The 15,364-nt window shown below is 38.5% G+C and overlaps 2 protein-coding genes across 5 annotated transcripts in view; one reads left to right on the top strand and one right to left on the bottom strand.

Annotated features, from left to right (window-relative positions):
* LOC145434474 (lysosomal leucine aminopeptidase-like) overlaps positions 1–15,364 on the bottom strand; it is a 229,069-nt gene that overhangs the window by 38,165 nt on the left and 175,540 nt on the right. The gene's annotated exons all lie outside the window — the stretch shown is intronic.
* LOC145434472 (sarcoplasmic/endoplasmic reticulum calcium ATPase 1-like) overlaps positions 1–15,364 on the top strand; it is a 402,254-nt gene that overhangs the window by 371,102 nt on the left and 15,788 nt on the right. For 2 of the 3 annotated variants that reach the window (XM_080311829.1, XM_080311831.1), the window contains exons 2-10: positions 629–839; positions 1,655–1,672; positions 1,737–1,819; positions 1,882–1,986; positions 3,236–3,374; positions 12,665–12,745; positions 12,808–12,893; positions 13,905–14,060; positions 15,042–15,146. In XM_080311829.1, the coding sequence (XP_080167955.1) occupies positions 722–839; positions 1,655–1,672; positions 1,737–1,819; positions 1,882–1,986; positions 3,236–3,374; positions 12,665–12,745; positions 12,808–12,893; positions 13,905–14,060; positions 15,042–15,146 (891 nt within the window). In that variant the 5' untranslated portion in view covers positions 629–721. Of the gene's footprint in view, positions 1–626; positions 840–1,654; positions 1,673–1,736; positions 1,820–1,881; positions 1,987–3,235; positions 3,375–12,664; positions 12,746–12,807; positions 12,894–13,904; positions 14,061–15,041; positions 15,147–15,364 lie in introns of those variants that run through there. The other variant, XM_080311830.1, reaches the window with a different exon arrangement.

The following is a 15,364-nucleotide window of genomic DNA, read 5'->3' as shown; positions in this document are numbered from 1 at the left end:
GCCTACTGAAAAATATGTACACTTGTTTGCATGCAATATTTTTCTGGTTTGAGGATCTTTTACATCCCTCACTCCTTAAAACGACTGATTTATTACGAAGTATTTTTATTTTGTACATGACTCTGATCTGGGTGTCATATTTGCGAGTAAATGGTAAGGGAAGGCCTTTGGCGTAAAATTCTGCCGAGTCATGTTACAGATCACTAAGCACTGATCTGCTGTTCCAACTCACGAGGTTACGAAATTTCGAGTCTTCTCTCCCTGAAAATCCTTCAATTGCCAGTTGTCGGTTGTGCGATAACTGTTGGTACAACTGTTGTCGTGTGGGATATCACAGCTTGTATCTATAAATCTGGTATTTTCGGCATTATCAAGACACATTGGCGCGTATTACATTTGTGATGGGTCTGGGGATTGACTGTAGAAGTGGAATGCTGAGAAAATATTGGTGTAAGACGGGGGTTTTACCAACTTGCCTGATCTGTAAATGTGGGTTGAAAAGTCCGATTCTTTGTGATTGCTGTAAATTTTGGAGGCTACATTATTAACTTGAACACATGCGATAAGCCAAGGTCAAGAGTTCCATGACAATAGTGAACTGGTTTAAAAAACGATGTTGTTTTGGCAGTGTCTATTTCCTCCGACTAGTTCCGACATTGTAACTCGTATAAATTACTGCAAAATCGGAGAATTTAGTTATCGACGTGCCGGACTTGTCGCCATGGAAGACGCCTATCACCACCCCAAGGAGGAGGTCTTGAAATTTTTTGGTGTCACCGAGAGTCTGGGTCTGACTCAGGAGCAAGTCAAGAAAAACAGGAATAGATATGGATTGAACGGTAAGTCTTATCTCTAATTTTAAAATTAACCACCGGGTTGACAGTTGCCATGTGGGGCCCTTGATCCTAACCTACCCGTGCTGTGAGCGCTAACCTGAATACATTAATACGTTCCAAGTGCTGTATATCGCAATTCACTCTCGTGTTTAATGAAACATTCATTTTTGAATTTATTACTACAATATTGATGCATTTGCTTCCATAATATTTATTTATTTCAAATAGCCAAATTCACTGGTAACCTACAGCCGTAAACCTTCAATTCAAACATGTCGCAGTGGACAGATTGAAATGAGTGAGGTTGCATTTGTGATTGCTATGACCCCCTGTCGTTTACACTCGCTTATTGATGTGGAGTAGATAATCCATACTTCTTTAGCATGCGGCAAAAAACTAACAGACGTCACTAGGTTCTCGTATATCTTTTAACGAAACTTCGGTGAATATTTTACATCGTTTTTACTGATGAACGTGTTGAAGTGATTGTGTATTCTATGAGCTCCGGTAGTTGCTTTACATTAGCGATGGAGACTCAACTTTCCATAAGGTCAACTTTTATCAGGAAGTCGCCCACAGACATTGTAAAGTTGAAAGCAAGAGTTGAAATGCTCATCTTACATGAATAATCGTCTTGAATATTTCAGTACGGTACCTGTATGCCTGAGAAAAAAACTCAGTAGAACCTATTGAAAGTTTGTTATGGCTCAGGTGTCATTGTTCTGTTGTGCTCTCTCTCTGAGCTGAGGCATAACAAATTTTCATGACAATGTATGGCTAACATTCACCCCTTAACGGTATTCTATTCTTTTTTGCAGAATTGCCAGCCGAAGAGGGTAAGATTCAATAACATCAAATCAGCCTGCATCATATCGCTAATTCGTCTATTTCTCTCCACAGGGAAAGCTCTCTGGCAGTTGATTGTGGAACAGTTTGAAGATCTTCTAGTTAGAATCCTACTATTGGCTGCCGTTATTTCTTTTGTGAGTGTTCCTGGGAACCTGGCGAGTTCGACTGTTTGCTAAGGGATATTGTGCATTTATAGATATTGGCTCTGTTTGAAGAGGGCGAAGACACGGTAACGGCTTTCGTGGAACCTTTTGTTATCTTGCTGATATTGATTGCAAACGCTATCGTTGGGATTTGGCAGGTATGTGGGAAGGGAATTTTTGAATGAAAAAGAAATGATTGATGTATTGATTTTGTACAAATTTATTCATGACTGTATTGATGCGACCACAGCTGTTACCCGGTTACTAATCTTGAGCACTCGCTCAGATTCATAGAACTCAAGCGATAATGGCCACGTAGAAAGTGTTACAACAAAACCTCATCCTATCCATGCAGTAGAGTTGTGTTGCATCTATGGTACTCCAGTAGAAGTAGCGACGTAAATTTCTGTCAACTTACAAGTGGCCGAAAATCATAGCCACTTACCTGTACTTGGGTGCTTCCAAAAATATAAGTAGGCTACTAATACTGATCACTGGGGCGGTTTATTTTTTTTTACGTAAAAATCATAGGATTTTGACCTAAAAAATCAGAATTTTGACATTTTTTGACCTTGAATATATTAATTCTGACTAAATTTGACATAGCGTATTCAAATTACCGTAAGTGTTTTCCCACATAATGTTAAAATTGTACTACTTATCTTCATTTCTAGTTGGAACTGTAGCCTATGTCCTTGCGAAGTAGTTTGGTCGAAAAAAACTTTTTTGCCTCAAAAACTGATGAATTTTTACATGAAAAAACTCTATTTTGTTGAAATCTGGCCTTATGAAGAATTTCAGTAGTTACATTACGCATTAGGGTAGAAAGATTACAAATTTTCGTAGTACAACGAAAGACACTTTCCTACATTCTCGGGTAGAAAGTGTCTGTCCTGAACTAAGTAGCTTGCCAAGAATGGAGAAATAACGTTCAACAGCAGCATTTGTTGGCTGACAACATTGAAGTTGTGAGTACACTGCTGGTGACAAACCGTGTTGCTTCATTCTGGCAATAGTTTCTACATCACAATTTTTCATCATGTACTTCTTGATATAAGAACCATGCAATGCCCACGCAGTCTTGCTTCAGTTGGGATATTTGTTTCATTCAGGGATTTCTCGAAATCCCTGGTTTCATTTGAATGTTCATGATTCGCAATGAGCAGACAATGGACTGTCTACAAAGGTAGGCCTATAAAGTAGGTTACAAGCTGTAAAATATCAAAGGATAAGTTCACCACAGTGCAAAATCTACGATACAAACGAAATGCAGGTTGGAAAACGTTTTTACTTCAATTTTGACATTTTTTGACCAAACGCCACAATTTTGACCTTATTTTTAATGACAAAAATAAATCGCCCTACCGATCACTTAACTGCATTTGATGGACACACTCCCGCTTACAGGAAAAGAATGCGGAGAGTGCCATCGAAGCGTTGAAGGAGTACGAGCCCGAGATGGGTAAGGTTCTTCGGCAGGATAAGGCGGCCGTGCAACGAATCATGGCCAAGGAAATCGTTCCTGGGGACATTGTGGAAGTTGCTGGTAAGCTACTCTTTGTTTTTCTACCTTTCTCGTGGATGGCGCGAGCGGGAGTCTACGTGTTTTTTGACACAATTTATGGAACGACATGAAAAAAATCTTTGGCGTTGGTATGTGTAGTCCAATATCGAATGTTTTTGAGTAGTCTCACCATGACCTGCTCAACGACCAGTAAAAATATCATTTTTCAAATCCTGCCAAAACCGCTTCAATTAAAAGTGGAAAATAGAAGGTCTTCATGGGCCACTGAGCTCTTGAGTATGATGTGGTCTCAAAAGAAAGATAAAATGGGGAAAATTTTTTTGACCGTAGCCATTTTCTTCAGAAAGCCACAGTAATGGAACTGTAGCTAAACAAAAATTCCAACTATCCCCATTCCTCGCCAGTTGAATTAATAGTGTTCAATGGTGGTGCGGTGGCGAGGTTGCTGGCACGATATCTTAACGAAATCGTTTCTTGACTTGAATCATTTGAATCGGTACTCGATTCAGATTTCAGTAGGCCTACTCTAATCACTTGTCACCAGCCCAACTGAACACCTTTTTCTGCTTGGCCAAGTCTAGAAGTGTCATTGGTCAGAAAACGTAACCACCTGAGCTGCAAAAGTAGACACAAAACCTACAAGCGGTATGTTGCTGGACTGCAAAAATGTAGAGGCGAGTGTCTAAGAACTCAGCCACCGGAGTCGGAAGCGAAAGTAGATGAAACCTTGAGTAGTTGGGTACCGGGTAGGCCCACTGACTGCCTTGAGTAGCGTTGCACTAATAAGAGGAAAACGTGTGCTGTGCTGCAAATATGTTTCAAATCTCGAAAGTAGGTTGGTAGCAGAAAGACTTAACCGAAATAGGATACTGTATTTGCAGAGTTTTATCAAGTTCTTTTCCGCTTCCGCTACCATGCTCGTTAATCGTTGATCAAAATGATTGTTGTCAATATTGAACACAAATAGTCGAGACACTTAAAAACCTTCGATTCAACGTTTAGCGCCTTCAACGTATGACACAGTTTGCATTTTGAAATCTCGTTACTGGCATGGTTCCATTTCTGTATCAATCGATGTGCTGCTATCGATACTGTCAAAGCCAATGCTCTGATTTTGCTGGATGAATGTATCAATTAAGTTGTATAAAATTGAGACGTTAACATGTGTGTATTCTGATGAACTATCGATAGGAAAATAAATCTGATGGTAAAGTATGACGGACTTGCTATTCACGCTATGCATCCCATTCCATTTTCATAATAGACTCGAAACCAAACCAGGCTGAATGACTCATACCAAGCTGGACTATACTAGCCAAGGCTTTGGCACACACTATGCTTGATTTCTTGCTACTTTGACTCTAGATTGCCCAACGAAAACAGAAAATTCGTACTACCTCGTAATTCCTCTTGCAAGATATGCTAAAGCTTGATTTTGGCTTTAACAAAACCTCGGCTCCCATCTCCACAAAGTGACACTCGAAGTCATGAAGCCAATTATTCATCTTGTTGGGGAGAACATTAAATACTTGAGGAAATTCCTATCTTTGTCACTCTGTTTTCTTGGGATTTTGAGTTTTTGAAAAGAATGAAATTCGAACTTTAGTCACTTCATTATAATGACGACGATATCATTTCATCATTATTTGGAAGAATCTTTGGAAGCGTATGTCGTTAAAGTGGATGTAGGCCTCAGTACACAATAAATCTATCTGCTACCGTAATTGTATTTGTTACATTACACACTTAACAGCATTCTTCCCTGATGCCTTGATGATCTCAGCTCTTTGGTAGAAGTACTTGCGCTTGAGTGACATTTTTAATTGTGAGGCTTGGACGTAATCTGCTTTTACTTGATATTGTGTGTCGTTTGGCGACGGTATAGGGCTAGGCTACCTTCTTCAATCAGAAATATTACTATTGAACTTTTTGCTATGCTAAATCTCGGAAAATTTGGAATGCGCATTTTTCACGACATTGTGCATTTGATTTGTCTATAGGGAGAGCCTCCAGTCTGATAAGTAGCATGTAGTGATTACATTTCCCCATTCGTATGGTACTTTGACCATTAACCATCGTTTACAAAGGAAGGAAAGGACGTAGTATATTTTTGTCCTTGATGTTTTTTGCGGCATATACACCGACTCATGATACACATACACGTGATCTGTGCATATGCATACCATGAGTGCATGATGTGCATATGTCGCTGGACAAGGAAGCGTGTTACTAATCAGGTCTTTGGTCTGACCCAGCCGGCCGGGCCGGGTATCGAACCCATGACCTACCGATCAAGAAGCCGGACGCTTCACCATTACGCTACCTCGTCGTACCAGTACTGGTACTAGCGGTCTTGCACTATTAAAATTGGGATTCAGAGGTATGTTTGTCCCTCTTGCATGTAGCTGATGTGAAGCAAACCGAGGAAGAAGATCTCTATCTTTGATACTAGGATCGAACACAACTCCCAGGCAATTATGAATCCAAGAAGAGTTACTCAAAATAATATTCTACACGTACATTTCGAATTTTTCTACGTCAAATACTATCGCACTAGCAACGCAATTTTAATTCAAGGTTCCTCTTCTGACTCATTGCACCTACCAATCCGAGTATATCCTGGAAGTAGAAACGATACTCGTTATATCCGCTTGGGAACTATACTCTGAAACTGTAACTATATACTATGCCGGAAAATATGGATCTTGCGTTATAGTGAATTGATCGTGTGGTTTCCAATTTGAGATGTCTCAATTTAAGTATTCGTTTTGCCACTAGTATTAAAACTTTAAAGTACCTTGGCAGTACTGAGGATCATACAAACCTTATTAGCATGTTTACAGTAGGCCACGTATGCTTTCTCTACTAATATGACCCAGAATCTGGGGTATATTTATTTCACTGCAAAAAATTATCACATCAAATTCCAGGCAGTCGCAGTCTCTACGATTTATTTATGTATCATCCAAGCTGACTTGAATTATACGGTACTATACTCGCTTCAGTGCGTCCAGCTGCAATGCTCAATCATGGTTAACAGTCAAAATTTGATATCCATTGTTTAGGTTCACAATTTCCTGTACATACACCCGTAAAAAACTTCCTCCTTGTTCACTATATGGTATTTTTGCAACCGCTGTGTGAGATTGCGATCTTCCAAAATCAATTATTCAGGCCCATCTTTCAGTCTTTGCAGATGTGTGCAGATGTGATTTAGACCAGGCCTATTGATTCGTGTCTTGATCTGCACTGACCGGAACAAATATATTTCTCTCATTTTATGAGTGATAAAATTTCTCTGCTTTTTATTGCTTTTCTGTTTTTTTTTCTGGTTCTGTGTCATAATTGTGTACTGCTGAGGTAGCTATGACTTTGAAACTATGTAAATTATCATTTGAGCTTCAAATCGAAATCCTGTATAGCTGCATGTGGTGCTGAGATCCAAGTTCATAGTTTACAGCCATGATGATCATAAATTCGGCCAAGATCTTTGAATTCAAATTCATGCTCTTTTTTACAATCTTCACGTTTGCAGGCGTGCAAGCATATATAAATACAATAAATGTTGCCTAATAACTACAGCAACTGTTACATAACACTGCACAAGCATCGGTATGATGGCTTATGCTTGTCCAGCTGACAGATATAAATATTTATTTAAATCCCTCGAGAGAATTCGTATCAATGCCAAATGCCTGCGTAGAACTCGGATTGGTTGTCAATTAACAGAGTTTGGAGATGTTGCAGACCGACCTCATCCTAACAATGATGTCTGCGCTAATTATTTGTATTTGTCCCTATCATTTGCACTAAGCTAATTGGATTTAGGCTACGTCTGTCGTGATTTATGCATCCTGTCTTTAAGAAGGTCAATACTGTTTTCTTGATATGTACACTCAGCAGTTACACAATGTTGTGTATATATAACCCACTACCCATGATAAATAGTCACTCCGTTTTAATTTAACATTGATTCAATTCAAATGTCCCATCAGCAAATATTGTCTCGCGCTGTATGTAGTCCCTACTCCGACCCAATTTCATGTATGGTTCTTAATATGGGTTTTGTCCGAGTTATCATGGGTCTTTGAAGCGTTGACTTGAATTTTGCGTTGTTTAGCTGTGTTGAAATCATGGTGAAATATGAGAGTGGGTGTGTTGAATGAAGATATACTGGATTAACATTTCACAGTTCTTCTATTGTCAATCAAGCATCTTTGACAACTCTATCTGATAAACCACATTGACATTTCCAAATTACACCACTTGCTGAAGCCAAGTCGAGATGTCAAGACAAACTGCAGTAATGATGTTTCCTGTTTGTGTGGCAGTTAAAATTGAACTCAATTAAAAGATAATCGTAATATGAAGAGATCATATTGACTATTAGATGAACCATGATTATATATTAGAGTGTTTTTGGTTTTGCAAGTATTAACCTGCTTGCAACGTTTTATGTTATGTAATAATTCGGATGAGAGAATAATTTGAAGTATAAATATATTATGTCTTGAGTTGACTGGACCAAGAATCGACACAATGAAATTTGCCTTTGTTCTATGACTCGATAATATTATGATAAGGTCTGCCCTTGGGAATGTGCTCATTAAAACCACTGATCATCCCTACTTGGAGTCGTCAAATGTGCAGGATGAAATAAGAATTATAAATTTTTCCGTGGAATAAGCCTGCAATCAAGTTCGAAGCCTTGCAAAATGCAGATTATTAGGTCTCTAATCTGAATGCAAACGAGCGAACGACCCTGAGGCCGATACAATGATGTAAGCATTGAACAATGAAGACAATTCTCAAGCAATCTTGTGTACGAACACATGTTCTGGAATTTGTCAATATATTGTATCAACTTTAGATTTATAATCTTGAAATTTCTGTTGCTAGTGATGTGCAAAGCATACATTTTATTATATTAATAAAATACATGATTTATTTATATCTTGACGGTTATATAGTCCATCTGATCTATTCTATTCCGGTTAATTTCCAAATCAAACAGTTACAGTATTGTCGATATGAATTCACAGTAGGCCTATCGAACGGAAGCAATGGCAAGTCTAGTCCTATGATGAAGTCTTATGGTATAAATACATTTGTTGGCTCGTTAATGAGCTAAGGCCGTGTTTTGCCCTGTAAAATTAGGACTAGGCTTGTAATCCGATATCTACTTTCCTGCGTGGCGGATGTGCACTGGCTTTGTTTCCGATGCGGAATTTATGCAATCCTTGTAAATATCGTTTGAATAGAGAAACTTGTAACTTGGATTGAAATAATTTGGCGTAATCGAATTTCAAATGACCCAATGTAAATCAAGCCGGTCTGACTTGATATTTTCCAAGGATTAGCAGATGTGTGTCATGTTCATTACTGGATTTGAATCTAAACTGTTGCCTCCAAGTGTAAGTTTCAATATCTGAACAATTACGGTATGCTGATACAATGCCAATTGATAATAGTCTAATTTTCATAATATCAGCCATGCTGGTTGATGTTGTTGTTAAACATTGTCAAGGTAGATTTGTGCAATAAACTAAAGTGTGTCTGACTTTTGTCATTAGCCATCAGCATTGATTTGAATTCACTCAGTCCCTAGTTGTTGACATTTAGCCAAAGTAGCTTTCAATATACTGTTTTTCCCTGAATGAAAATTGTAGTAACACCATCATGGTATGCTTATGGCTCCCCTACTGTGCTGGATGTACTACTTTATATGTCAACATTATTGAAATTGACTATAAGGACTATAACCATTTGTGCAAATCGCTGCTGAATTGCGCTAGGCCACATCAGGGAATTCTTGTAGCAGTATGCAAATTAATGACAGCTGTTTGTCTGAAGATAGTCCGCTATGATGAAGATAGTCCGAATACTTGGATTGAACTGGCAGTTGATGATATTGAGGCATTCATGAAAGATGCGGATGAATTAGATACTGCTTCTTGAGAGTAATGAATTTTTTATTAGCCCCACTCTAAAAGATGAATAACAAATAGTGATAATTATCGGCTTCAATTAATACTGTATGACTTGCTGTAGAGATACATTGGATCTCGATCAATTTAAACTGCTGTAAAATCAATACATCCAAGGAAAATAAGTCCGTGAAGGCAAGTGTGCCAGATTGGGAAATGAGGTCAGTCTGATTTATTAGTCTGCAGAAGCCTTGTAGCCATCTGTGTCTTTATTGACTTGGCATTGTTTGAATCTGAAATCCATATGGAAATTTGGTAACAAAACACGGTATTCATGAACACTTGAAATTTGGTGGGAAATTCCGTTATTCTGAAACTGTTTCTCACCATGTTTTGAAATAGAATACATTTTATAATTGAATGCCATATTCATATTGAAATAAACCCGAATATTTTTGGCTGACACTCGTCGGGGGTAATCGTCAGGAACTAGTACAGAATTATAAAGAACATTGTATATCAACAATTGCATCACCCAATTCTCATCAGATTTAGGCGCTCAGATAATCATTTAAATGGGTTACATTTTTCTTTTGATCATTTCAGCAAAATTGGGCCGGGCACTTGTGCCTGTATGATGTGATGTGCTCTGTTGAGATTGACAGAGGCAATCAATTACAATCTCCTCATGGGACACCAAACAGGTTATTTTAATGCAGGGTTTTCTAACATAATCATAATCAGCACAGCCTTTCCTCATTTCCATTCAAACATGGAGATCTCCTGCCTATCGTAGAACACTTGCGTCTGGGAATGATGACCCGCAACTATACTTTGAAATGTTGAAGAGCTTGGGATATCACGCCTTTTACACTTGCTACCATTAGGGCTGGGCAAAATCGAGTACCTGAGTGATTCGATTCTGAATCACGTATTATGCTTCGAGTCGAGTATTCGAGTATCTATCATTATGATGTCATAACAGTATGAAAGATATTGAAAGTTTAAATATGTACCTTTTATGCTATCTCAAAGAATATAATGCCTGTTGTGCACCACAAAGTAAATTTGTAGCTCTGTAATAAATCTTTTCTATGATATGAAAGGACCAATCATTTGTTCAAGGCTGCCACAATGGAACATACTGTCGAAACTATAATTTTCATCGATAAATTAACTCTTAGTGGCATCGAAAGCATAATTTCAGTACTCGAAAAACTCATATTTTACTACTCGACTCGAATCATTGAAATAAATACTCGATTCAGATTCGAGTACTCGAATCATTGTGCCCAGCCCTAGCTACCGTACGCCTGTTCTGCTTTGCACGTCTGTAGGAGGATTACTTTAATGGAACAATCTTCAGAGTGGATGTTATTGGGTGTCATTTTGGCATACTTATATGTAGATGATTTTGGTTATAAGTAATAATAGTGATACGCATATGCTATTGGCATATGCGTTTCATAATTCAAATTTCATTGTGTTTTTGAGACGCTCTGAATACTCTTGAAAGGATTTGAACAATTCAACAGATGCTGGCTAGAAAGCTGGCATCAATTGCAAAGTCATGAAAAATGAGTCTTACATTCAGACGTTGTGCTTGATAGAACAGTGTTTTCTGGGAGTTTGTGTTTGGAACAGGATGTGCGGAACATAAGATATCCTCTTAGCAAGTCATACATTCATCCCACTAAATTCTAGCCTCTTTCTAAGTCGGTTAATGAAATATTTTGTCGTCATGGACAACGCTTAGTGTACAATCAAGATGTCAAATGTAATCTTTTACTTTTTCCTAGCGTTGACTTGAAACTGCTCAAGTGTTGATAGCGATGGCGCTTATAAACACGATAATCATTCGCTTGGTGCTTAGGTCTTTATCGAGTACGCAATACAAATATGCTCCCTCCAGTTGTGGTACTCTAAGCAAACTACTACCATGAACTACGTTTATACAGTTTGTAATACTGATTGCCTCTTGGTTACAATATAAGTCAGGGCCGGCCAACCCGTGGCCCGCGAGAAGGTTTTGAGTGGCCCGCGAGGTAATTTCCGAAATTTCTAATATCATCAAAAATGGATTGCACAGATTTTGAGCTTGCAAGGCCAATCAAAAATTTGATTAGTCTGGCCGCAATACTTGAGATGTGATGACTAAAACATCAGTTCCAACGCATTGACAGATCCATCAGCCATTCACATATTGGTATATCTTCGTACACTACAATAGAGCAGAATAATTTGCGATAGATTTATCAAAGGTAAAAATTTTCTACAAGCTTAGCGCAATATGTTGTCACTCGATTTCTTGTTTTCAATATTGTTGCCGTTTTGTGAAAATGGAAGAACACCTAATGTATCAGATTGAGTCTAACTACATTCGCGATTACGAGACAAAGTGTCGTTCAACATATGCGACCTTGCGTTTGCGCTCGCAGTAAGACCGTCGACCATGAAACCTAGGCACGAAATGATTGACGCATGTTGGTCACAGCTTTCGATATCGATCTGTCCATGCGCCGAATAGCCCAGTCCTCGCAAACTTAGCCCAGCGATATACAGCAGGTCCGCAATATAGTCAAGTGACAATATTATTGACCTATGAACTTCAAAAAAATTTCGCGCTTCGCGCGGATAGTGGCCCGCGCAAATGTTCGTCAATCGAATGTGGCCCTTTGGCCGAAAAGGTTGGCCAGCCCTGATATAAGTAGTCTCCAATGCTGCTGAAGCTGACTTGGTAGTGATGTTGTAGCATTCTGCTCACATAGAAGTGCTTGGCCGCTCTATCTGATTAAATAATGTAGGGCCCCTACAAATAGTAGTCATCTGTATTACGTTTCATAAGGTATGGTATATGTAAATGTTTATTATTCAACTCAGAATTGGCAGAATTAATTTGTACTGGCCGACTGTCTTCTTGACAGCTAAAGCTGGTTCAAGTGGTCACCAGGGATGTTGAAAAATAACTTCTCTTACCAAATCTGACTTGCTTAGTGATTAAATTGTTAGGTTGACACATCAAATTTTACTCAATACGTGACGAGTAGAAGTCGTGCGATCCGAAATTTCAATTTTATATATTTTTAGAAATTATGCTCATGGCGAAGTGACCAAATTCGTCACTGTAGCTTCAGTTATTTAAAAAAAATAGTTGAAATTTGTATTTCGTATTACATTCTTCTGCTGATCAGAAATAAGCCAAATTTGGTGTGTGGTGGTTTTTAGGCAACCCCACAATTTATTCCCTATACAAGTGGGATTTTGAGAAAAAATTATCAAGTAACCCCCCTGCCGCGACTGGTCAGACCTGAGTATATTGGGCAGTTATGTGCGCGTTTTTTTATTTGAAAAATCTAACATGTATCCTATTATGTCTTATTACAGTCGGAGACAAGGTACCCGCAGACATCCGTATCATCCACATCCGTTCCACTACTCTCCGCGTCGACCAGGCTATCTTGACAGGTCAGATAACTTGTGTATTTTAAACACATGCAATATTTCTTACGGGGCTTGGTGCAATGTAGGGGAAAGCGTCAGCGTGATCAAGCACACCGACCCAGTGCCGGACCCGCGTGCCGTCAATCAGGATAAAAAGAATATGTTGTTTTCGGTGAGATGTTGCATATTTATTCGCCTTTCTGATAACAGAAATATGAGGAATTGAAACATGAATTGGTTGTGTCTATTTTATCTGACGTAAATAGCTGTATGTAGAGCATTTTTTTTACCTAAAAAATCAAAAAAAAATTTTCTACCTAAACAAACTGAATTTTGACCTAACGTATGCAAATTAGGTGTTTTCCCCACATAATGTTGAAATTGTACCATTTATCTTCATTTCTGGTTGGAACTGGCTGTCCTAACAAAGTAGTTTGGCCTGACAAATCGTTTTGGCTTAGAAACAGGCAACTTTTTACATGAAAAAAACAACAATATTTTAACAAAATCTGACCCAGGCCCTATGAAGTATTCCGGTGGTTACAATATTTTTATTTATTATGGTAGAAATAATTTAAAAATTTGTAGTACAACGAGAGATACTTTCCTACATTCTTGGGTAGAAAGTGCATGTCCTAACTAAGAAACTTGCCAAGGACGTTCAACAGCAACAGTTGTTGGCTGACAACACTCAAGTTGTGCGTACACTGTTGGTGTGTTGCTTCATTCTGACAATGTTGTCTACATCACAATTTTTCATCATGCGCTTCTAAAAATAAGAATGATACAATGCCCAAGAAGTCTTTCTTCAGTTAGAATATTGCGGTAGGTTGGTCATAACACCATGTCTACCTATTTGTTTTATTTGACCGTTTGTGATTCACAATGAGCAGACAATTAGCCGTTTACAACGATAGGCCTATAAAGTAGCCTAGGCTACAAGCTGTAAAATATCAAATGATAAGTTGACCAACAGTGGAAAATCTACGATACAAACGAAATGTAGACGTCAAAAAAATTTTGACTTCATGAAAAATTTTGACCCAACGCTACAATTTTGACAAAATTCTGACAAATTTTGACATGTCAAAAAAAATAGAGATAAGCTCCACTGAGTCAATATTTTCTGTAATATAGCAATTCACCGTCTGTGGCTCAATGTGTTTTATCGCGTTTTGCGAAGGGTACCAATATCGCTTCGGGCAAGGCAGTTGGAGTCGTCATCGGCACCGGTAGCAACACGGAAATTGGAAAGATCCGTGACGAGATGGCCGACACGGAATCGGAAAAGACTCCGTTGCAACAGAAAATCGATGAATTCGGCGAGCAGTTGTCAAAGGTGCAGCGAAGTGTTTTTTAGCCTGACAGAATTTTTTTATTCAAATTTATACGTTAATTTAGGTGTGGGCGTAAGATGAGACAAAACCCTGGGGGTAAGATGAGACATGGGTATCAGAGGGCTTTTCTATTGAAGGCCTCGGAAGATTAAAAATTTACTGTTGAAGGCACACAAAATGTATTATTCATGTAGTAGTTTACCAGATGTGACATTACAAGACAAAATAAAAATGAAACTCTTATTGTTGCTGGATCTCATGGATAATTGGTTTTCGATGTCATTTAAATTTGCATATGATGTATAAATTCTTTTTAAAAGTGAATTATTTCATGATTATTATATTTTATTCACGATGTTGCTAGTTGATTCATCATTTGAGATGAATTGGTGGTGTAAAGAGCAAGAATTGCTTGGTGTCTCATCTTGAACACAATGTGTCTCATCTTGAACACAGTGTGTCTCATCTTACCCTCACCTGGGAGTAAGTTGAGATATTTGAGCTAGGATTTTTGAGGGCCAAGAAATCCATAAGCTTGCTGTTCAATATAACTCCAGCCATAGTCATAAATAGTACAGATCACAGGCTTTCCATTGGTATCAAAATTAATCCTCAGAAGGCATTACTCTTCGAGTGGCGTTGAATTATCAGAAAAGTGTCTCATCTTGGCCTCCTCTCCCCTATGCACTGTTGGAATGCAAGTACCAGTTTCGTATTCAGTCGTAGTTTGATTGTAGTGAATAACATTTATGTGGGATATATTTCTCAAACTACTGCCACTGATTCGAATTTGTAGTTGGTTGATGCTACGTTTTGTTATTGACTCCATCGGCAAAACTATCTCGTTATGACTCGGATTATGATACTGGCCGTTTGTGATTCCACCTTCTCTCATTGCATGGAATAGAATAAATTGTCTATTGAATATTGTTTTGTTTTCTTGCGCTCCTGCGGTACTTCATTCATAGTTTTACCTATTTCAGATTATTACACTCATATGCATCGCGGTCTGGGCCATCAATATCGGCCATTTCAACGACCCTATCCACGGCGGGTCGTGGATCAAAGGGGCCATCTACTATTTCAAGGTATTTTTTCCGTTTTCATGACGAGCCGTTTGTGATTGTTCTATTGCATTATGTTGGTTTGGTAGTTCCGTTTTTTTTTCGCGGTTTTGCCCTAGTCTGGACGATGCAGTTTGTTCACTAGGCTACAATTTAGACCCCTCGACCAACTATTCAGTTTCAAACTACCTCTCATGAAGTAGTGTGACATGCCCCGGGAATAACTACTTTCACTGAAGTAC

Source organism: Botryllus schlosseri, chromosome 2 (assembly GCF_051294905.1).
Source record: "Botryllus schlosseri isolate E-star chromosome 2, Bs_hap1, whole genome shotgun sequence".
NCBI classification, from domain to species: domain Eukaryota; kingdom Metazoa; phylum Chordata; class Ascidiacea; order Stolidobranchia; family Styelidae; genus Botryllus; species Botryllus schlosseri.
The sequence above is the reverse complement of the archived record's forward strand: the minus strand, read 5'-3'. Positions and strand labels throughout refer to the sequence as shown.